This window comes from Capra hircus, chromosome 2 (genome assembly GCF_001704415.2).
Source record: "Capra hircus breed San Clemente chromosome 2, ASM170441v1, whole genome shotgun sequence".
Taxonomy (NCBI): Eukaryota; Metazoa; Chordata; class Mammalia; order Artiodactyla; family Bovidae; genus Capra; species Capra hircus.
In genome coordinates, this window is record NC_030809.1 from 106,444,154 (window position 1) to 106,468,172 (window position 24,019).

The window sequence follows — 24,019 nt, forward strand, 5'->3', positions numbered from 1 at the left end:
GAAGTCGGGGCAAGTAAGTAGACATGGCGAGCCTCCACGCCCTAGATGGGAATTCAGCCAGAAATTAGAGTAAAGAGAAGACACGGGGGAAACCAGTCCAGCGACTGGCCCATCCCCTATTATCCAGAAAGGCCTTTTATACCTTTTTGATTATACATAGAGATCAATGGGTAATACAAAATTATGCAGCGTTAGCAGCCCAGACTCTTACCAAAACCAGGCTTTTCTCTCTGCATACCTAGTTGTATTCACAAGTCTTAGGTGATTTACATCATCTTCTGGCCAAAAGGCCAATTAACATTTTACAGCATTTTTTTCTGATAAGAAAGTCTTCTGATCAGAAGACTTATTTGTGTTGATCTTCTCAAAGTCTGGTGCCACTCTCAAAAAACACTAAATAAAGTTACATTCTTACATAGCAAAGATACCGCAGTTTATAACAAGTAAAAGGAGTACAGTGATTTATAACAAAAGAAAAGTAATTAACTCAAAAGTCTAGTGTTGCTAACATCAAAACTACTATATATCTTTTTCCATATCCTATTTACATTGATTAACATCCTCCCAGGTGCCTAAAAGATAAAGAATATGGAGGCCTGGCAGCAATCATTGAGTCAATGGTGAAAACCCGTCACCAATATGATTTTTAGCTCTTTAGAAAAGGCTCTGTATCTTTAAGATGCTTTTAAGCTTTGTGCCTCTCCAGGTTGGGGGCTGTAACCAATTCACAAGCTGTAAGAGGTCCGGGGAACCTGTTAGGCAAGCTAGAGAGTTATCAGAGGGGGTTTAACTGAAACATCCCTTTCAAATGCAGAAGACTAAAGCCCTGAGTTGACTTTTTCCAGAGAGTGTCAGAAGAGTGGAAAAGCAGAGCACAAAGGCCAGCAGATTTTTGGTTTTTGGACTACATGCTCAGGAAATACCAGGGGGGCACCCTGAGATCTAACTCACCTTGCCCATCAGATCTCTGCCACATGACCTTGTCACGGGTGGGATTCCTCACGCTGGCTCCCGGCATCATTGCTCTAGTAGTCTTTACAGGTTTTTCTCAATTCTAGTCTTTATCTATTTCAAGTTATCCTACAGGCCACTTGAATTAGTCTTCATTAAATATAATTTCATGTATCAATTCTCTATTTATGAAACTTATTATTTCCTTTTACATAGAAATATGTTCTTTTGCTGATTTTTTCCAGCCCAATTTGTGTCAAAACCAACTCTTCAAGTGACTCTTCTCAGTGACAACTGACTATTGAAATTCTACTATTGCAAGCAATGATCAGAAATTTTGTACTTGATATTGCAGCATTTTCTGTATATATATTTTGTCTCTTATAGTGCCAACCTTAGGTAAATTTATCCTATTGATATGGTATGTCATAAGACAGAAATCACATACACACAGATATACTAATCCAGAGTTTTCCTCTGTTGTGTAAAATTGAGTGTTTTAATAGTTGAATCCATTACTTGCTATTAGTGGAAAGTAAGAAAAAAAAAAACTTGGTTAACAACAATGGAGTATAAATCATTGTGAGAATCAAACTAGTACCAGCTTTAAAAAAGTGGTTTGTAAGAGATATTTTAACTATACAAACGATAATCTCCAGACATTCAAGGAGAGGACACATAGTCCTTTTCTTAATCCTGAAATATAAAAATGGAAAATAATCACTGGGACAACTCCTTATACCTTTCATGACATCACAGTTTTCTTGGCTTTTCTTTTAATTCCTATTGCATTAGGGATCTAAAGAATGACTTTCTATGCTCACTTCTAAGAATGTATATAGAACAAAATGCCACCCCTGCTTCAACTTTATTTGACTTTTCAAATTAAGCTCCCACCTATAAATTCTATTTCCAAAAATGTAAATAAAAAGATAGTCAGTCTATCCAATGGATTTATTTTCCCTTGGTTCAGTCATTTGTGACCACAGAGAGGGACATTTTCATAATAGCAATGTCTGCTTATGCCCAAGACTCTCAAAGAATATTGCAAGGATGAGGCATTAAGCAATTTTAAAGAGAGAAATATGGAATAGAAATATAAACATATATCAACTTGGAACCCTCTTTGTAAATTAGTGAAAACTAACAATTACACATCAAAAAATTTACCTATTTTTCAAATAACTTGCTTCAATCATGCACAAAATACTTATTAAAGGACCATTAATAATTTTTTTTTAATTTTTATTTTTACTTTATTTTGCTTTACAATACTGTATTGGTTTTGCCATACATCAACATGAATCAGCCACGGGTGTACATGAGTTCCCAATCCTGAACCCCCCTCCCACCTTCCACCCCATACCATCTCTTTGGATCATCCCCGTGTACCAGCCCCAAGCATCCTGTATCCTGTATCGAACATAGACTGGCGATTCGTTTCTTACCTGATAGTATACATGTTTCAATGCCATTCTCCCAAATCATCCCACCCTCTGCCTCTCCCACAGAGTCCAAAAGTCCGTTCTATACATCTGTGTCTCTTTTGCTGTCTCGCATAGAGGGTTATCATTACCAATTTTTTATACACACCATATGCACATACAAACACAATGCTCAAAATCCTTCAAGCTAGTCTTGAACAGTACATGAACCAAGAACTTCCAGATGTGCAAGCTAGATTTAGAAAAGGCAGAGGAACAAGAGATCAAATTGCTAACATGCACTGCATCATAGAAAAACTAAGGGAATTCCAGAAAAACATCTACTTCTGCTTCACTGATTACACCAAAGCCTTTCACTGTGTGAATTGCAACAAACTAGAAAATTCTTAAAGAGATGGGAATACCAGACCACCTTATTTGCCTTCTGAGAAACATGTATGCAGGTCAAGAAGCAGCAGTTAGAACCAGACATGGAAAGAGGAGAGTGAAAATGCTGGCTCAAAACCACATGAGGTACCATTTCACACCAGTCAGAATGGCTGCAATCCAAAAGTCTACAAGCAATAAATGCTGGAGAAGGTGAGGAGAAATGGAAACCCTCTTACACTGCTGGTGGGAATGCAAACTAGTACAGCCATTATGGAGAACAGTGTGGAGATTCCTTAAAAAATTGCAAATAGAACTGCCTTATGACCCAGCAATTCCACTGCTGGGCATACACACTAAGGAAACCAGAATTGAAAGAGACACGTGTACCCCAATGTTCATTGCAGCACTGTTTATAACAGCCAGGACATGGAAACAACCTAGATGTCCATCAGCAGATGAATGGATAAGAAAGCTGTGGTACATATATACAATGGAGTATTACTCAGCCATTAAAAAGAATATATTTGAATCAGTTCTAATGAGGTGGATGAAAGTGGAGCCTATTATACAGAGCGAAATAAGCCAGAAAGTAAAACACCAATACAGTATACTAACACATATATATGGAATTTAGAAAGATGGTAATGATGACCCTGTATGCAAGACAGCAAAAGAGACACAGATGTACAGAATGGACTTTTGGACTCGGTGGGAGAGGGAGAGGGTGGGATGATTTGGGAGAGTGGCATTGAAACATGTATACTATCATGTAAGAAACGAATCTCCAGTCTATGTTCAATACAGGATACAGGATGCTTGGGGCTGGTGCACGGGGGTGATCCAGAGAGATGATATGGGGTGGGAGGTGGGAGTTCAGAATTGGGAACTCATGTACATCCGTGGAGGATTCATGTCAATGTATGGCAAAACCAATACAGTATTGTAAAGCAAAATAAAGTAAAAATAAAAATTTAAAATAAATAAAATAAATAAAACTCAACATTTAAAAATCAAAGATCATGGCATCTGGTCCCATCACTTCATGGCAAATAGACAGGGAAAAAATGGAAATAGTGACAGACTTTATTTTCTTGGGCTCTAAAATCACTGCAGATGGTGACTGTAGCCTTGAAATTAAAAGACATTTTCTCCTTGGAAGAAAAGCTATGATAAACCTAGCTGCTACTGGTAAGTCACTTCAGTTGTGTCTGACTCTGTGTGACCCCACAGACGGCAGCCCACCAGGCTCCCCTATCCCTGGGATTCTCCAGGCAAGAACACTGGAGTGGGTTGACATTTCCTTCTCCAATGCATGAAAGTGAAGTCGCTCAGCTGTGTCCGACTCTTCAGCGACCTCATGGACTGCAGCCTACTAGGCTCCTCCATCCATGGGATTTTCCAGGCATGATAAACCTAGACAGTGTATTAAAAAGCAGAGACATCACCTTGCCAAAAAAGGTCCATATAGTCAAAACTATGGTTTTTCCAGTAGTCATGTATGAATGTGAGAGTTGGACCATAAGGAAGGCTGAGTGTCAAAGAACTGATGCTTTCAAACTGTGGTGTTGAAGAAGACTCGTGAGAGTCCCTTGAAGAGCAAGGAGACCAAACCAGTTAATCCTAATGGAAACCAACTCTGAATATTCACTGGGAGGACTGATGTTGAAGCTGAAGCTTCAATACTTTGGCCACTTGATGCAAACAGCCAACTCATTGGAAAAGACTGATGCTGAGAAAGATTGAGGGCAGGAGGAGAAGAGGGTGACAGAGTGGGGTAAGATGGTTGGATGGCATCAGTAACTCAAAGGACATGAGTTTGAGCAAACTCTGGGAGATAGTGAAGGACAGGGAAGCCTGGCATGCTGTCATTCATGGGGTGGCAGAGCCAGGCAAGCATGAATGAATGAACAACAATAACATAGTAATACCTCACATATTAAATTTTGTTGAGGGGAGTCAAAATGCTTTGAATAAGTACAATTTCTAAAGACACTACAAACAACTGACGTTTTCTCTTACACATAGAATCTTCCTTTAAAAAATTTAATAAGCTTTCAAAATTGGACTCCTTACATGGAGTTCATTGAATTATTCCTTAATGGCTCATGGTTATAGGCTAGTATAAACAAAATCACAAACTTAGGGAATTAGACCTACATTGAAATCCTAAATTCTGTTACTAATTCTGTTCTGTTCTTAGAGGTCTCAGTTAAATTACTTATATTCTTGAAACTGTCAGTCATAAAATTGGGATCCGATTCAGGTTAAGTAAGGATAAAATCAAATAAGGTGAATGAAATGCCTAATACAATGGTTGGCACATAATAGGTTCAAAGTAACTAAAAATCTTTAACTGTGATATAATTTTATATCTTAGAATGATTGGTCAAATTTAATAGAATAATAGTATAGTGGTAATACACATCAGGTTTTGAAATTTGAACCAAAACAACCTGTCTGCACAAATGCAGTCAGTATATTTTTGTAGCAGAGGAAAGTGCCAAAGGGATTTACTTAATAGTAATTGCAATATAAATCAATGCTGATTTTGTCTACCAAGAAAGTTAATATAACCTTTATCTACACTGAAGGAAAATGGAGGCGGCAATTACTCTCTCTTCCGCTGTATTCCATGACCACACCCAAAAGGCATGCATGTAAACTGGAAGGTCTCCAAATGGGATCAGAATGTTGATAAAATTAAAATCATTCCATGTATAGATGAGTTATTCATTGACTGCAACCTTATAGTCTTAGAACTTTCTAATCCTAGAATCTTTGAATAGAATTTTCACAGAGTATCATGTGACCTAAAAGTTTGGACCAAATATTAGATAAACTAAACCTACGCAGCACTGAATGAACGAAATCAAAAGCATTTTACAAATATCATTTCATATTAAGTAAAAATGTTTCTTTTATATTTTTAAGGATACATTCTAACTGCTAAGAAATATTATTAAGTTTATGTGTATAAAAACTATTGTCCTTAAAAGTAGATACAAAGGGATGTCATAAACTTATTGCAAAGATGCTACCATTAATGAAAATATTTTTTGACACCATCCATAGAAACCTCAAACTTTAATTTGTCAGTCAGTACTTTGATTGTATGGGCTTCCCTGTTTCCGCAGATAGTGAAGAATCTGACTCCAGTGCAGGAGACCCAGGTTTGATCCCTGGGTGGGGAAGATCCCCTCGAGAAGGGAAAGGCTACCCACTCCAGTATTCTTGCCTGGGAAATCCCATGGACAGAGGAGCCTGGCAGGCTATAGTCCATGGGGTTGAAAAAGAGTCCGACATGACTGAGTGACTAACATACACACACAGATTCTGTATGTATAGTCCAAATATAATATTTTTCTTTCTGTTATCCCTTCACAGCACAACAATCTTTGATTCTTCAGTCTGCCTCCTACTAGCTATGAGATTTAATGGTAAACTTCGGAGCCCCTCATGTATCTCACAGGGTTATCAACGTGAAACCAGACTATATGCATAAGCCTGCTCCACAGTACTGACTAGCACTGTTAATTCTCTCTCCCTACCCTGTCAGTTATACCAAAGGACTTCTTTAGTCATAATTTTGATTTGAATGAGACTACATGGTTGTTGACTAGATGAATAAATAGATAGTGGACACTGGCTTCTATAGTACGACAAAGAAATGCAGGCACTTAATCAAATGAAACTGGCTTGCATATAACTTTTAGACAGCTGAGTGCAGACTGTAAATTATTAATCATTAAATCATAATTCAGTAAAAGCATTTCTGTGGGGAATTTATGAAGTATGATCCAGGCACCGTGTTTTCTGGTGAGTGATCTTAATATAGTACAAATGCCTGAAAAATATAGAAAGATTAATAGTTAATCTGTCCATTAGACTGCTTTTCTAAAAAACTGAATTGCTAAAGTAAGATTTTGGCAAGAACTGTATCAAAGTCAACTCAAGTTTGGACTGTCACAAGTATAATTCAAAACATGCCGCATTTATTACCTGATGATTTAAAGTGGCACAGCTAGAAATATTTCTACATATGAGGACAATAGAAATATTTCTACATGTGAGGACTGACTGAAAGGCAGCTATTAGGGCAGATCAAACATCTGATGAAAATAGCTACTGTATTCCCGTGTGTATATAAGCTATAGCTGCCAAAATTGGTTCAGCCTTCACTCCACTTGCTGCATAACTAATTCATATTCTTGGATTTTTCCTGTGTTGGAATATCTTTACTCCAGTATAGCTTACATTTTCTTTAATCCAACTTTTTCTTGCCCCTGAGATTGTTTCACCCTTTCCTGACTTAAATGATTTGATTTTTGGCTCTTGTATTTATACTCTCTACAGTTGTGTTCTGCCCAGGGTTTAGGCAATTTTGTTTAACTCTCCTCATTGTGTGTGCCAACTCCTTCAGAGATCACTGCCTTGTCATGGTGAAGGGGCTTGCATAACTCAATGAAGCTATAAGCAAGCCATGCTGTGTAGGGCCACCCAAAATGGACAGGTCATAGCAGAGAATTCTGACTAAATGTGATTCCCTGGAGGAGGGAATGGCTAAATGAAGCAGTGCAAAGGCTAACTGAATTCTTCCAAGAGAATGCACTGGTCATAGCAAACACCATTTTTCAACAACATAAGAGATGACTTTACACATGGACATCAAAAAATGGTCAATACCAAAATCAAATTGATTACATTCTTTGAAGCCAAAGATTGAGAAGCTGTATACAGTCAGCAAAAACAAGACTAGGAGCTGACTATGGCTCAGATCATCAGCTTCTCATAGCAAAATTCAGGCTTAAGCTAAAGAAAACCAGGAAAACCACTAGGCCAGCCACATATGACTAAAATCAAACCCCCTATGAATATGCAGTGGATGTAATAAATAGATCCAAAGGATTAGATCTAGTAAACAATGCACCTGAAGAACTGTGGACTGAGGTCCAAAATATTGCACAGGAGGCAGTGAACAAAACTATCCCAAAGAAAAAGAAAAGCACGAAGACAAAGTGGTTGTCAGAGGAGGCTTTACAAATAGCTGGAAAAAAAGAAGAGAAGTGAACAGCAATGGAGAAAGTGAAAGATACATACAACTAAATGCAGAGTTCCAAAGACTAGCAAGGAGAGACAAGAAGGCCTTCTTCAATGAACAGTGCATAAAACAGAAGAAAGACTAGACATCTCTTTGGGAAAATTAGAAGTATCAAGGGAACACTTTGCCCAAAGATGGGCACAATAAGGACAGCAACAGCAGAGACCTAGTAGACATTGACGAGATCAAGAAGACATGGAAAGAATACTTGTCTTTCCTCTGTACAAAAAAGATCTTAGTGAACCAGATTACTAAGATGGTGCGGTCAGTCACCCAGAGCCAGACATTCTGGAGTGTGAAGTCAAGTGGACCTTAGAAAGCACTGCTATTAATAATGCTAGTGGATGTGATGGAATTCCAGGAGAGCCATTCAAAACCCTAAAGGATGATGTCATCAAAGTGTTGCATTTAGTATGCCAGCAAATCTGGAAGACCCAGCAGTGGTCACAGGACTGGAAAAGGTCAACCCCCATCCCATTCCCAAGAAGGGTAGTATCAAAGAATGTGCCAATTATCCAATAGCTGCACTCATCTCCCATGCTGGTAAGGACATGCTTAAAATCTTTCATGCTAGGCTTTAGCATCATAACGAAGAACTTCCAGATGTCCAAACTGGGTTTAGAAAAGGCAGAGGAACCAGAGATCAAGTTGCCAACATTTGCTGGATCATAGAGAAAGCAAGGGAATTTCAGAAAAACATCTGTCTCTGTTTCAATGACTACACTAAAGGCTGTGCATCATAAGAAACTGGAAAGCTCTCAAAGAGTTGGGAATACCACACCATCTTACCTGTCTTCTGAGAAACCTGTATACAGGTTACGAAGCAGCAGTTAGAATCCTGCATTGAACAACTGACTGGTTCAAGATTGAGAAAGGAGTATGACAGGGCTGTCTGCTGTCATGCTGTTTGTTTAACCTATATGCTGAGCACATCATGAGAAGTGCTGGGCTAGATGAGTTACAAGCTGGAATCAAGATAGGCGGGAGAAACCTCAACAGCCTCAGATATGTGGATGATACCAGTCTAATTGCAGAAAGTAAAGAGGAACTAAAGAGTCTCTTGATGAGGGGTGAAGAAGGACAGTGAAAGAGCTAGCTTAAAACTAAATATTAAAAAAACTAAGATCACGGCATCCAGCCCCATTACTTCATGCAAAGAGAAGGGGAAAAGGTGCAAATAGTAACAGATTTCCTATTCTTGGGCTCTAAAATCACTGCGGATGGTGACTGGAGCCATGAAATCAGAAGACAACTGCTTCTTGGCAGGAATGCAATGAGAAACCTAGACAGTGTGTTGAAAAGCAGAGACATTACTCTGCCAACAACTGTCCATACAGTCAAGGTTATGGTGTTCCCAGTGCTCATGTATGCTTGTGAGAGCTGGACCATAAAGTAGACAGAATGCCAAAGAGTTGATGCCTTTGAACTGTGGTGCTGGAGAAGACTCCTGAAAGTCCCCTGGACAACAAAGAGATCAAACTGGTCAAGCTCAAGGGAAATCAATCCTGAATACTTGTTGGAAAGACTGATGCTGAAGTTGAAGCTCCAGTATTTTGGTCATCTGATGGGAACAGCTGATTCACTGGAAAAATCCTTGATGCTGGGAAAGATTGAGGGCAGAAGGAGAAGAGGATGTCAGAGGATGAGATGGCTGGATGGCATCACTGATGCAATGGACATGAACTTGGGCAAACTTTGGGGGATGGTGAGGGACAGGGAGGCCTGGTGTGCTGCAGTCTATGGTGTCGCAAAGCACTGGACATGACTGGGAGACTGAACAATAAAAACATGTGTGCCTAACTTAGGATTGACCTACTTTAGGTCCCAGTTCTGGGCTTTTTGGTGGCTTCAGATTTCCTGATTGCTCAACTCTATCCTCCCTTAGTCTCCTTGTCCTAACCCATCTCAGACCCTTTTTTAACACATTATTGGAATATGTTACCTTGCAGAAGACTTCCCTGGTGGCTCAGAGGTAAAGAATCTGCCTGCAGTATGGGAGACCTGGGTTCGATCCCTCGATTGGGAAGATTCGGCAACCCACTCCAGTATTTTTGCCTGGAGAGTCTTCACGGACAGAGGAACCTGGCTACAGTCCACGCGGCTGCAAAGAGTTGGACACAACTGAGCAACTAAGCACAGCACATGTTGCAGAAAGTGGTTGCAAGCACTTTCAAAAATATATCTCTCAAGTCTCTCAAAAATATATCTACAATCATATATGTTTATAATTCTATACTTTAGCTTTTTGGTTTCAGCTATGTTTTTTAAAAGTGAGCTCTAATTTTCCTTTAAAGATTGTTATTGCAGTTTGACATGTCATATAGGGTAATAAGTTTAACCATATGGTGCAATAAGTTTAATAATGTTTGCTTTTGACATTCATATATTTATCAGTCATTTGTGGAACATGTATTTATTAAGCGCCAAGTACTGAGCTAGGTATCAGCGCTGTAAATATTAATAAATTATAGTTACTGACTTTAAAGGCAATGGGAGACAGACTTGTAAACAAATAAGAATCAAGTTATCTTGGTTATCTCTGAAAATTATTATTTCAAAGCAAAAGAGATGCAAATTAAAATCATCTCCAACACTAGTGGGTCTGGATTCTACAGAGAGTTCATCAGATTTTCCAACAATGAGAATTAATATCTCTCTTCTTGAAGAAAGAAGCACAGTCAAAGACCTTAAACTTCAGAATGATACAGTCAATACACACAATAGGAAATCATGGCCAGCATCAGTTCACAGTCTATCTGCATCTGATTGCAAACTGTCTAAGAACAACGAACAGGAAGCTTAGTGGCAGCTGAAATACCAAGAAGGGATGCAGATCACTGCGTATAGGATCCCAATGAGGGTCTCCAGGCTCAACAAAAAATACTATTCTGACAGTGATAAAGGCATCAGAAAGCCCAGTTGCCAGGAACATAAAAGGTTAAGCTAATTCTACCCTAAATAGTCTTACTTGAATCTTCTAAGAAAACAGCTGCTTTGGTTCCCTACCAGTGAGTCTAGGAAAGTGGTCTAACTCAATATTCTAAAGCACTCAATGTTCCCAATTTTTCTAGGTATTCTCAAAATTTCCACTGCTTTGTGAAAGTGGCCTCTGGGATTTCTGAATTACCCCTTGTTACACTGAAAAAATGAGCACATTGTAATGGAACTGGAATCTTCCTAGAATTGTACTTCTTATGAACCCAAAGATCTATTAGATCATTAACCAAAAATTCCTGGCCAGTAGCCATATTTAGGGGGTTAACAATTAAAAAAAAAAATAGTACTCTTTGCCACTTCCCAAAGGAATTCAAAGGGGCTCTGTCATGCAACTAGATTCTATAAGTTGTCTTCAGTCCTAATGTCCTTGATGCGACTTGTTCCCCTGAGGTATAAGATATGATCTCAATATTTGTTTTAAAAATACAGAATTGGAACTATACCTTGGTGCTCTTGGGACCATTCACAATCAGTTGACCTCCTTAAACATCCTCTCAATCTGAAGTGAACATGTGGATTTTTTTGGCCCTTCATTTTTGCTCAGCTTCCACTAAGCCAGTGGAACTAAGCTCATAGATCCACAAACGGTGCCCTAAATCTGCAAATCAGATGGAAGAGCTCTGGACCAGCTGTCATCTAAGGCCAACCATAAAACTCCAGCACCTACTCTGGCTCTAGGTTTGCTTGAGATGGGCACAAAACATTCAATAATGTGGCCCTGGGTGGTTGACTAGATGTGAGAGTGTCAAACCTGTAGTTTATGAATCGTGAGGCCTCTGAGATGATGGAGAAGGGGAGGATGGTCGCCTTGGAGCAACATCCCAATATTGAGAGTTGTAGGGAAAGAATACCTTCTCATTGCACCTGATTTGAATTATATCAGCTCTTGACTGATATTAGTGCTAATATTGAAAATGTAGGAGTCAGCAGCCCAACCCAGACAGACAATTTCAGAGTATCTTGGGCTAAGGCCCCTTGGGATGAACCTGATGCAGCCTGCTAGACAGAAAGATTCCTTGGCTGATAGCCATTCTTCATCCAACCATCCTCATAAAGCAAGCAGAGACATCATCACATGTTGTTTTATGTTCTCTGATATCCCAAGTATGAGAGACAGACGAGGCTTATATCAGAATTTCTGAGGCAAATACTTGCTTTAGAATATCACTTCTCCAAAGGATCACATGCTTTTCACCTCTCTGGACAGCTCTAGAATTCATCTCCCTCAGCTCTAGAATTTTCCTGATTCTGTGGGTGCCTTGGCCTTAACAGATGTTGTCATTCTACTACATATGTCCTGGTGCAAAACAGGTCTAAAGTTTGAAATAAAATATGCAACTGGAACATCCACCTTATCCTGTTGCTCCCAGTTCCCCCCAAGATAATAAATCTAACTTTTCCTTTCCACCCTCTCCTTTTGTTTCTGACCCACTCAGTTTCATAGCTCAGTAGCATGACCAGGAATCACAGGGTTCTAGGGACAATTTGAGTGTATTTTTGTTGCTAGAACTAATTATTTATGTCATTCACTGTCCTTTTCAAAGAAAAGCGTCTGAGTTAGATGATGAATGACACAGTCACTCAACCAGTCGTCTTGTGCTCGGCCCCTCTGCAGCTTATTTCCCAGGGAGGAGGCTGTGTGGATAAGCAGCATTCTCAATCAGCAACTGCAGCTGCATTGTCTTAGAGATCATGAAGGCCAGGGAAGAAAGGGGCTACCAGAAGTCAGTGTTTTTTCCCTCCCTCCATATCCTATTACTCATTGCTTCCCTGTCCCTCAGTTCGATTCCCAGAGCACAGCCTACCAGTAATGCAGTCAAGCTGGGAAGACAGATATTGCACATGTGGGAGGTGACTGTCCAGAGCACTCACAGCCTCTTCACTTCCATTTTTCCTACCTGAGGGAATTAAAACTACCGCATCTAAGTAATCAACCCATATGCTCTCTGGGAAGATAGACTTGATCCTAGTCATGAGAAACAGATGCTAGAGTAGCTTTGTCAAAGAGAATTATGAAATGTTTTACTCTGTAAGGGATAATTATATATATATATATAAATTCTCTTAATACATTTACCGAAAGATTTAGCATAACCTACAAAGGTGTAGACCTGTACAGCAAGATAATGCAAACTAAAAAAAATGAAGCAAAAATTAGCACCATAGATCCATTGAGAAGTGTTAACAGCAAATGTCAATTTCACTCAGACAGGAAATAGGAAATAAAGGGTAAAAAGACTTCTCACATGTTTTCCAAGCTATTTTGAGACAGTTATGCTATTAGACATGGATAATGCAGCAAGCCTCTTGCACCAATTACATTCAGATAATTGCAAAAAAATGTAATGATAGTAGCAACAAAACTGTAAACATTTGGAGACTAGAATGTGCTGCATGTATAAGTGAGGGAGACAGAGTTAATGTAATGATTAACTGGAATCTCTGTATTGTTGAGAATATAGGAACCACACCTGCTTTAGTGAAGTGAAGAATTTAGATCATATTTCTATTCATTGGAGCCTTCTGATTGCACTTCATAGATGTATTATGGATAATATTTCATCTTTCCCAGTTTCTGTAATGACTCACAGCTAAATTCTCTGATGCAAAGCCCTTTCACCAAGAGTTCTCAATTGTTTTTTCTTCCCCAGGGATTAGAACTCAAATGATATTAGATGCATTGCTTTTTTCTCATGAAGGATACAAAAATATTTTAATTGTCTTTTAGGAAGCATCAGGAAAGATGAGTCACGGTATTTTGAAAGATATGGTAAGATTAAAACAATCAATAATTTTAGCAGTAAAACTCTAGAGACATACTTGAGATTCTTCCCAATGGATGCCATCTTTGGCAGGCTAGGATACAGAAGTAATGGGCCCTCTCACGGTTCAGCTGAGAGTGTAAACAAGGGCATTTTTCTTCTGAAAGTCTGCTTGACAATACTTCCTAAAATAATGCTGAATGAACTCTTTCACCCAGCAGTTAAACTGCCCTATGAATATGTTGCTGAAGTTTAAGTTCATATGGAAAGATTCACCAAATAAATTATTTAGTGAAAAACAGTGTTGAGAACAGCTTGCATTGCATTCAAAGAACATCTTTGAATAAAATGTTTTATGAGGATTAGATACACAGCAGCATATATGCTTGCACATGCATGATGTTTTCCCTCTAAAAGGAAGAAACTGTTATGTCTATGGAGAGGGACTGAAAAGGTGTCAAACAGCTCTGTTGCTTTCTTGTTAGTATTTCTATACTCATGCGTGCTTGCTCAGCCACTCAGTCATGTCTGACTCTTTGTGACCTCATGGACTGTAACCCACCAGGCTCTCCTCTGCCCATGGGATTCTGCAGGCAAGAATACTGGAGTGTGTTGCCATTTCCTACTCCAGGGATCTTCCTGACCCAGGGATTGAACCCGTGTCTCTTGCATCTCCTGCATTAGCAGGCAGGTTCTTTACCACTGTGCCACCTGGAAAGTACTACTTGACCATAATTTACCATGTACATGCATTATTAAAATCCAGAAATGTAAAGTTTACACACTGAAGGCTTAGGAATAAAGGAGATTGACCAGAATAATGCCAATCCACCTGGAATTTCATAGCTGTCTGTTCCCCGTGACTTCAGCCTATTTCTTTTTCTGCTTTGGGATCATATTTTTACTTCAGTTGCTTACTTCCTGTTTAGCTTTGATTATCTGACTCCTACACTTGGACCTAGATTCTGCCTGCAGCACAGGTTGATTTGGCTTCAAAACATCCACTTAATTCTGGACTCAACTCCCTCACTGTGAAAATTTCAGCCAACACATTCCTAGAATATGTTATTCTGCAGAAGAAAGTAGTAAATAGGCAATTTTCTCAAAAATATAAGTATGCATTGCCATTTTGCTTTAATTTTATTTCTTAAGAATTTTTCATTCTGGGTACTTTTCTGAATTTAAAACTTAGGAAAGAAGTCTTGGAAATAAATAAGTACCAGCAAAAATCCAAAGGAATATGTTCCATCTTTCCCCCAAATTAAAAGTTCTTCTTTGAGAACAGAAGTGAAAGGTGAAAGGGTTAGTTGCTCAGTCATGTCCAACTCTTTGCAACCCCATGGTCTTTAGCCCACCTGGCAAGAATACTGGAGTGGAGTCATTCCCTTCTCCAGGGGAATACTGGAGAGGGGTCATTCTCTTCTCCAGGGGAATCTACCCAACCTAGGGATCAAATTCAGGTCTCCTGCATTGCAGGTGGATTCTTTACTGTCTGAGCCAACCAAACTCTCCTCGAATCTAATAGACTCGAATTCTAGTGATGGTTCACTAATATAACCAGGAGATCGGGTCTTTGGAAGAGTCATCTTTCCAGAGAGGAGCAGTTCAGGAATTCAGATACCACACATTCACAGTGTTATGATTTATACTGAGGAGAATAAATCTGGACAAGATTGTCTTATGAGAGAGTCTTAGCACCCAGTTTCTTTTCACATCCACTGAAAAGAACAAGCCCAAGGAAAGGTCAATGGAAAGGTCAATGCATGCTTTGATAGGATGCAGGAGAGTAAGTGTCTATGGAAGATGAACTCTCACCAGGGTTAAGAGTTAGAACTGGCAGTGGAGGCAGAGAAGAGTTCCAGGAACATGAAGGAAAGTTGCCTGGGTTTTAAGTAGGCCCACTTGAGCTTCTCTATGGCAACCTCATGGTTCACTAGCAGGGTCCCTTGTTTCCTTGTTTCTATGGATATGATAATAATTTATAGCTGTGCCTGTCCAGGCCACCAAAACAAGCACCCTGGGGAAAAGCCAGTATCTTTCCAGAACTAGCTATTCTTGTGACCCTAGTCAATCAGACCCTTGATCAGAAGAAATGGCCAGAGGCCACCTAAGAGCTAAGAGCACAAGAGGGAGGAAAATATTCTTGCTCCTGTGAGAATAATACAAAGGAGAGCTTGCTATGTATGTAACTTCTAGACTCATTAGCAACTTGAGACCCTCTGGCCTATGGTTTCAGGCTCTACTGAATCTGTGGAACACAAACTTTAAAAACATTCCAGAACTTGCATAGTCACTGGAACCCTAGAGGCCTCTTAGAATGGGCTGTTTACCTCTGCTCCTGGTCACTCTGAAATAGTCGGTCTGCTTTTACAGGATCTACTTATACCACCCTGAAACTACTCTAGCTTTTCAAATGTAGAACCAAATACACAGACACCAACTCCTTCTCAAATTGGAAAGCAACTAGAGAAGCACCATAAAACACACTAGGGTGAGACCAGATATGGACCAGAGCCAAAGCCTTATCAGCTGCTTAGACCATGCAGTCTCTGCCAAAACCCAAAGAATGAGAGGTTAGTGGATGGGAAGCCAGTCTGTGTCATTTAAAGAAGGAGAGAAGGAATATTCCACTAAGCACCATATATTCAATCAGGGACTACGGCCCCCCAGTCAGCATCCTCTTATGTCCTAGTTTAAAACCAAGTGCCCTGGACGGAGTAATCTTTGATCTTTAAAATCAGAAATTTCCTGAGGGGGGCTTCAACATTTTCATTAAGCTTCTGTTTGATGCTGATACAGTCCAGCACCTGGCTGTCACCACAATCAAAACTGTCCACAGAGCTGGCTGTCCTCAGTCAGCAACAAACTGAATCAATCCAATCAGAAATTCTGTATACACAACAGAGATATGTCATCTAGGCAAATGAGATTTCCCTGTATCAGCATGGAGTACAACCTCGAAAATTTTCTCTTCACCATTAAAGGTTCCCTTTTTCAGTGTTTCAGAGGTAAGACCTTGTTTGCATGGCCTTGGTTAGCCCATATTAATAGATGAAAAGGGGACCGACTCAAGGGAAAATGAAGTTTGTCCATATAATTTAGTGTCATAACATGGTGGTGTCAGCACGTGGTCAGGGTGGGAAGAGTTTGTAGATGTCCTCTCACAGTGGACCAGTTGTGACAGGAGTTAGCTGAAATCATGGAACCACACTCCCAGGAATCAAAGAATGTCTCTTTCAGGCTTATGCCTCCACCATAAGCTTTCAAAGAAAAAGTCTATGGTTGAGAGTTGAATATCTCAGTGGTGTTACAGATCCTGTCATAATGAGATCTAGGACTAGGGCATATTAGGATATTTCTTTCCTAAGTGAGACATTGAATAAAATATGGCTGTTCCCATTTCCAGTGTGCTTTAGACCTGCATTCATCCTACCTGCTCAAAGTTAGTGGGAACGTGTCAACTATCCTCCTGGAGCCTCTCTCAAGGAAACAGAGGACCCAGTTTCTAGGTGCTTAGTGCCAGGGCCCCCTCTCCAGTGGTAACTGACACGGCAACGCTGTATCCTGTCATCTGAAATCTGTTGGTTCCTTTTCCTGAGCCTATGTCCTGTCTCAGGTTTTTCTCCTATTGTTTTGAATACATTGGTGGTAAAAAGGAGCTCACAGTACCTCTCCCCTCAGTGCAGAAGTTTAATAAATCCTAGCAGTCAGAAATAGTGTATTTATGCCTAAACCTTGACTTGCCTTGTGTTAATTAGTGGACCAAATAAATTCAGCAATATCCAAATATTTGATGGTTTCATTCCAAGGAAGTAAGAACATACACCTAAAACAAAATCTAAAACTAAAAAGAGAAAGGTAATAAAGCATATCTTGAGAATATTCAAGTGTTTAAATACGAATTGTTATCCAAGGCACACAATTTTGTAAGGATGGAGGCTCACAGGTTGAATATACTTTATGCTGGTGGCAATAGCTCATGACTTGAATTTGAATTTTGCTTCCTCTAGTGCATTCTAGTGAGGCCTGTCAAAACTTCTATTGAACTGGACTTTAATTGAGAGCTAAACAGTGAAGTGGATGAAAATGAGACACAATTCCTTATATAAGCAGTAGTTACACATGGTTGCTAAGTCTACTGCTAAGTCGCTTCAGTCATGGCCGACTCTGTGCAACCCCAGAGACGGCAGCTCACCAGCTCCCCTGTCCCTGGGATTCTCCAGGCAGGAACACTGGCGTGGGATGCCATGTCTTTCTCTAATGCATGAAAGTGAAAAGAGAAAGTGAAGTCGCTCAGTCATGTCTGACCCTCAGGGACCCCATGGACTGCAGCCTTCCAGGCTCCCCCATCCCTGGGATTCTCCAGGCAAGAACACTGGAGAGGGTTGCTTGCCATGTCCTTCTCCAATGCATGAAAGTAAACGTGAAGTTGCTCAGTCGTGTCTGACTCTGTGCGACCCCGTAGATGGCAGCCCACCAGGCTCCCCCGTCCCCGGGATTCTCCAGGCAGGAACACTGGAGTGGGGTGCCATGTCCTTTTTCAATGTATGAAAGGGAAAAGAGAAAGTGAAGTCGCTCAATCATGTCTGACCCTCAGGGACCCCATGCACTGCAGCCTTCCAGGCTCCTCTGTCCGTGGGATTTTCCAGGCAGGAGTACTGGAGTGGGGTGCCATTGCCTTCTCCGGTTACACATGGTACTACCTTTATATAACCCTTCATGTAGTCTTTGTCATTTGGTCCTTATCAGGATCTGTAAGGTTTTTTTTTATGTCATTTACAAATAAGAAACACAAAGCTTAATCAAAAGTTAAATAACTTCAATTTTACAGAAACAAAATTAATGGTTTGCTACATTAAATTCAAAGCTATTTGTCATATTAAATTCAAAGTTTTCTTCAATGATTAGCTCATCAGTGATTAAGCCAAGTAAGCTCATCAAATTATTACTCATGGGTCTTATCTTCTTCATTTGTAAAAATAGAGGTTGGGTTATAGAAACTTGAATTAGGGCTGGTCATAGCAGGGTGCGACTTCCTTATGTTTGCTATAGACTACACGATAGCTAGGAAGAAAGATATTCACAAAAAGCACCACCCAAACTCCTTCCCATTTCAAGAGATTTTCCTGGCCAATATCCAAACTTGACTCCATGATTTCCATTAATGAAAGGAACCCATTAGTGTGTTATTCCACATGAATTCATCATTCGTCCTTCTTAGACCGATATCCTAAGTATTAGAAGCAACAGATAACCAGAGTCACTATGAGCACATCAACATCACTTTCAAAAGAAAACCTTCAGAAGGTATGCATATTACAGAGCCAAACAATGGAAAAATGAGAACAAAAACCTGTTGATCCAAAGAGTACCAAAATGCCCAGCCATGAAAACTGGGCACGCCGTTTCCTATCACATTTGTGCTGCTAATTTTATACTATTGATTCTTACACAAAAAGCACTAATCTTGAAATCACTAAGCTACTTAAGAGAATAAGAGATAAGATTTGTTAGAAGTATACTTTATCCGGCATAAGCTTTTATTCCTTCTGTTCTATTATTGTACTATGTAACCAAAAAGTCATTGCACATAAGGTGTTTAGAAATTTTACACTACCAGAGCATCTTACTTTCAGAAGCTTACCTGGTGAGATGAGAAAACTGACCACACATAACAGACAGCGCAGGGAAAACATTCACAGACCGTGGCTGCTGTTGAAGCAGTTCTCTTAATCCGAGCCCAGAATTTCCTACTGGGGACCCTAAGGGTGTGTGGGGTGGGGCAGGCAGGGTGGGTCGGACAGGCTGGCAGCAGACGATGCGATCACCAACCTGGGACTGGGCGCTCAGCAAGAAAAAGGTACTTACTTGCTGCCATGTGACAGGTTTCCACCAGCACCTAAGGGAACCCTGAGAAGCGGGGCTCCCTGGGCCCCCTTTTTCCTCCTGCGTTCTCTTTCCTCCGGGATCTCTGGTTTCCTGAGTTCTGGTTGCTCAGGAGGTGGCGTCTGCCCTCACCAGCTGATGCCGCCCAGGCTACGACAGCTCAGCAGTCAAAGGACCCCACCGAATTGCCGGCTAGAAAGTGTCTCTGGGGCGGCCGTCCAGTCAGTCACCCAAAGACCTCTCCAGCGCAGAGGCGCAGTGGAGTCCTGCCCGCCGCGGGGAAGCTGCTTTTGAGTCCTCCTCACTCCTCCCGCCCCTCTGCCAGCCACGCCACGCTCGCCGATCCCCTCATCCCCAGGCCGGTGCGCGACCTCAGCCTCCGGACCGGGCGTGGGCGGGGTGATGATGACCCGGACCGTCCGCGGCGGCTGCTGCTGCTGGCGCGGCAGCGGTGGCGTCTCTCCTACCCGCTGCTCGGGAAGGGAGGGGCGGGAGGAGCAGGTGGGGTGAGGAGGGGCAGCGGGGAGAGGGCTGCTAGGGCAGGAAGGAATGGAGAATAGAGCAAGAGCGGGGATGCGGTTGGGGGTGGGCCAAGAGACGCCAATGCGAGGGACAGGAGCGGGAGAGGGGAAAAGGCAGCAAACTCAGATCTTTACCTCTAGTTGCTTCCTCTCTCTCCTTGCCTAGCTGTCCCCAAAGATCCTGCCAGGGGCAGTTGTCAGCCTGCAGCATTCAAATCTGGACGTGGCTGTAGAGGTGTGCTCGCGCTCCTGTGTGGGTGGAAGGAGGAGAAACGGTGTGCGGATGTTTAGGAAAGAATGGGTTGGAGTCCCTGCAACCTTCTCCCTGGAGATGAGATTTCGTTCCCATTCTGGTGACTTGAAATACAAGGACAGAGGAACAGTTAACCACATCGCGAAAAATTAGCGAGCAATAGCTTACTTCAGGGTCGCGAAAGATGTTGGACCGGTTTTCCCAGAGGGAGTTTGGAAAATTTTGCTACATCACAGAACATTCATTTTATAACCCAATCTTGTTCAACAGTGAAGTTTCCTGAACAACAACAACAATAGCAAAGACTCCTACAACATAAATAATAAAAATAAGGAAAAGGTAAAAGAAATTCTGTGTATTTATAAGAGGCTCAAATTTTATGTTTCAAGGCATTGGACAGAAAAATAAAGGAGAACTAAGCTAAGGTATGGAGAAGGCAATGGCAACTCACTCCAGCACTCTTGCTTGGAAAATCCCATGGACGGAGGAGCCTGGTGGGCTGCAGTCCATGGAGTCGCTAAGAGTCGGGCAGACTGAACGACTTCACTTTCACTTTTCATTTTCATTCATTGGAGAAGGAAATGGCAACCCACTCCAGTGTTCTTGCCTGTAGAATCCCAGGGACAGAGGAGCCTAGTCGGCTGCCGTTTATGGGGTCACACAGTCAGACACGACTGAAGCGACTTTGCAGCAGCAGCAGCAGCAGCAGCAGCAGCAAGCTAAGGTAAGTGCTGTCCAAGCCATGTCAGAAACAGCATGCTTCATCCATGATTCATAGAAAAGGTCTTATTACTTATATTTTGCTTGCTTGTTTAAATTATACATTTGCTATGGAAAGTTTCCAAATATATACAAAAATAGAAAGCATAATAAACTCCTATGTACTCAGCCTCAACTACTGTCAATATGAAGTCAATTTTATTTTATCTATACCCGCATTTTTACCTTGGATTAATTTAAAAGTAGTACAGTTATTTCAATACTTTGGCCACCTGATGTGAAGATCTGACTCATTGGAAAAGACCCTGATGCTGGGAAAGATTGAGGGCAGGAGGAGAAGGGGATGACAGAGGATGAGATGGTTGGATGGCATCACCGACTCAATGGACATGGGTTTGGGTGGACTCTGGGAATTGGTAATGGACAGGGAGGCCTGGCATGCTGCAGTTCATGGGGTTGCAAAGAGTCAGACACGACTGAGCAACTGAACTGAACTGATAGTTATTTCATTTTATCCAAAAAAATCAGCACATGTCTCTGAATGATAAGGGCTTCTAAAGAATAACCCCCCCAAGAAAACCAATACAATTATCATGCCAAAAACCAATAATCATTATTTTGGAGTCACATTATTTTGGAGTCAAACATTGACTTGATTTATTTTTAATAGACAACATGTGAATTGCCAGCCTCTCTTCCTCACACTTTTTTGTGGTTACATTCCAAGTAGATTTTCTAATTCACTGAACTTGTCCTGAAGCAATTCAACTTACACATCCTCCTCACCCAGTAAAATTCTATGCATATTTCTGTACATTCAAGCATAGTACAAGTAATACAAGTTTGATAAAATTTAAAATAAATAAATAATAAAAACATGATAAAATTTTAACCAACATAAAATATTGAATACTTTAAAGTTTAAATAAGATGTCTGACATAAAATAAAGAGAAATACTCCTTTGTATAATGTGCAATTAAAACAAGCAACTAATCCCAAGAGGTTGTACAAACCAATAGAAGAAACCAGAGGCAAACAGAAAGGAAACCAATGATACTAGATTTACCTTCTGAGTTGAGCAGCCAATTTTTGTTGTTATTCTGGAGCAAATACTTTCTCTCTACTATAGATAATATTACTATGTTAATCTGACTAATTTTTAGCAATTATTATGCTGCTAATAGTCAGAGAAGGCAATGGCACCCCACTCCAGTACTCTTGCCTGGAAAATTCCATGGACGGAGGAGCCTGGTAGGCTGCAGTCCATGGAGTCGCTAAGAGTTGGGCACGACTGAGTGACTTCACTTTCACTTTTCACTTTCATGCATTGGAGAAGGAAATGGCAACCCACTCCAGTGTTCTTGCCTGGAGAATCCCAGAGATGGGGGAGCCTGGTGGGCTGCCGTCTATGGAGTCGCACAGAGTCGGACATGACTGAAGTGACTTAGCAGCATGCTTCTAATAATAATAAAAGCTGATAATCACACTTTGGGTTGCTGTACTGGGGCAAATGTTTGGTGGGAGGGTTATTTGCAGTTTGTTTTCCAGGCTTCTGCCTTAAGAATCTGATATATTCCAAGCTGTGCTTCCAGAGTATGTACTCAAAAGGTAGAATCTCTAGACCCACTTGCCCTTACTGCTCATCAGGAGAAACCTTTTCTATCACACTACACTTGAACCAGATAAGTCCCTGGGGGAATTATTTCCCTCGAAGCCTGCTTCAGTGGAGGCTGTTTATTCTTACCGCAAAGATGTTAGTGTCAGGAGTGTGAATGGGCCTGATGTTTTGATTCTCACTCTATGTCACCACATCTAGAGTTGGTAAAACCTTAAACAATTATCCCAAAATACAAACAAATCAAAACCTATCTTCCTTTGTATCATCCTTTTCTTCTTCTGGTCGAGCATTCATCTTTGGCTTCCCCTGTGGCTCAGCTGGTAAAGAATCTGCCTGCAATGCGGGAGACCAGGGTTTGATCCCTGGGTTGGGAAGATCCCTTAGAGAAGGGAAATGCCACTCACTACAGTAATCTGGCCTGGAGAATCCCATGGACCGAGTAACTTTTACTTTTCTGACTTTATAATATTTTTGTTAATTAAGGATTTATTTTCTGGTTGACAGTTTCCCATGCTGTCTGGACTCTTAACAAATTTCTCATTCATTTGGATGCTGATAACCATTTTAACAGCCTAGTTTCTAATTTCCTCCCTAATAGGTGATTTTTCTCTAGTCTGTTTTGGCTATTAAATCCCACACTCACACTTTGAACCTTGTCATAGCTAGCAACTACTTGTTTTTCTCTGTAACATTTATCTGACATGCTAAATATCAGTTGCTGATATTTTTTTCTGTTTTTTTTTTTCACCCACCAGAATCCATGCTGCATGACAAAGGGGAATTGTTTATTCCTTGTTGTAAGATATGCTTAGAACAGAGGGTGTAATATAGTAGGTACTCAGTAAATCTGCTAAAAGAATGAAATCCAAGCATACTCTCAGTTAACTGAGTGCTTCTTGGAAAAATGTGGTGATTCACCACCGTGATAAATCATAGGCCACATATAATATAAAGAATGTGAAAATTATCTGTTGATCTGCTTTCATTCTGCTGAATTTATGATACTTATGTACTTTAATGCTTCTGTGACACTCAAGTGTGAATATTTCCACTGGTTGCAGAATCTTGATACAAAGCACAGAACTGTCTAAAGAGAAATGATAGAAATAAGAAAATCTAATTTTGTCTGTGGGGAATGCCAAGACACTCAGAGAGATAAAGTACTCAGCATCAAAGGGAAGTGAAAGTGAAGTCGCTCAGTCATGTCCGATTCTTTGCGACCCCATGGATGTTAGCCTACCAGGCTCCTCTGTCCATGGGATTTTCCAGGCAATAGTACTAGAGTGGATTGCCATTTCCTTCTCCAAAACAAAACCGTTATTCTAACCTACTAAGGAACAGATATTAGTTTGGGATTGTTGTCAAAATCCAGGCCCAGATATTTTTAAGGATGAATAT

General features: G+C 40.7%; 1 protein-coding gene across 1 annotated transcript in view; it reads right to left on the reverse strand.

Annotated features, from left to right (window-relative positions):
* Positions 1–19,953, reverse strand: part of SCN7A (sodium voltage-gated channel alpha subunit 7) — an 82,023-nt gene extending 62,070 nt beyond the window's left edge. The window contains exon 1 of the mRNA XM_013969206.2: positions 19,491–19,953. Within this exon, the coding sequence (XP_013824660.2) occupies positions 19,491–19,500 (10 nt within the window). The 5' untranslated portion in view covers positions 19,501–19,953. The remainder of the gene's footprint in view (positions 1–19,490) is intronic.